This window comes from Priapulus caudatus, unplaced genomic scaffold (assembly GCF_000485595.1).
Source record: "Priapulus caudatus unplaced genomic scaffold, Priapulus_caudatus-5.0.1 Scaffold23543, whole genome shotgun sequence".
Lineage (NCBI taxonomy): Eukaryota > Metazoa > Priapulida > Priapulimorpha > Priapulimorphida > Priapulidae > Priapulus > Priapulus caudatus.
In genome coordinates, this window is record NW_014600604.1 from 1 (window position 1) to 477 (window position 477).

At 47.4% G+C, this 477-nt stretch overlaps 1 protein-coding gene across 1 annotated transcript; it reads left to right on the top strand.

Moving 5' to 3' along the window:
• Positions 1 to 8: 8 nt before the first annotated feature.
• On the top strand, positions 9 to 392 carry LOC106820566 (phospho-2-dehydro-3-deoxyheptonate aldolase, Phe-sensitive-like; the record flags this gene model as incomplete). The annotated part of the gene is made up of 1 exon (XM_014825074.1): positions 9 to 392. A coding segment is annotated over one exon (384 nt), but the record flags the coding sequence as incomplete, so codon positions are not given.
• Between the last annotated feature and the right edge of the window lie 85 nt (positions 393 to 477).

Here is a 477-nt window from a genome sequence, read left to right on the forward strand (position 1 = left end):
GCCATATCATTCTGCGCGGCGGTTCACGTCCTAATTATGATAAAGAGAATGTTCAGCATGCGAGTGAGCAGCTAGAGAAAAATGCTCTCGATGCCAAGATGATGGTCGACTGTTCACACGCTAACAGCAATAAAGATTATCGCCGTCAGTCGGATGTCTGCGAAAATGTCGCGGGACAGATCGCAGATGGTGAGAGGCGCATTATCGGTTTGATGATAGAAAGTCATCTGGTCGAAGGGCGTCAAGACGTTGTCGATGGTAAAGATCTCACCTATGGCCAGAGTATCACGGATGCCTGTATTAACTGGGACACGACGGATGTGTTACTGAGAAAACTGGCTGATGCGGTTAAGAGCAGGCGAGAAGTCTTATCTCAACAGGCATCGGCTTAAAAGCACCGCTTTAATAGGCACCGCTTTAATGGCTTGTGGCCTTAAGTTCTAGAAGTACCACGATAGCTGAGCGTATAGATTTAAC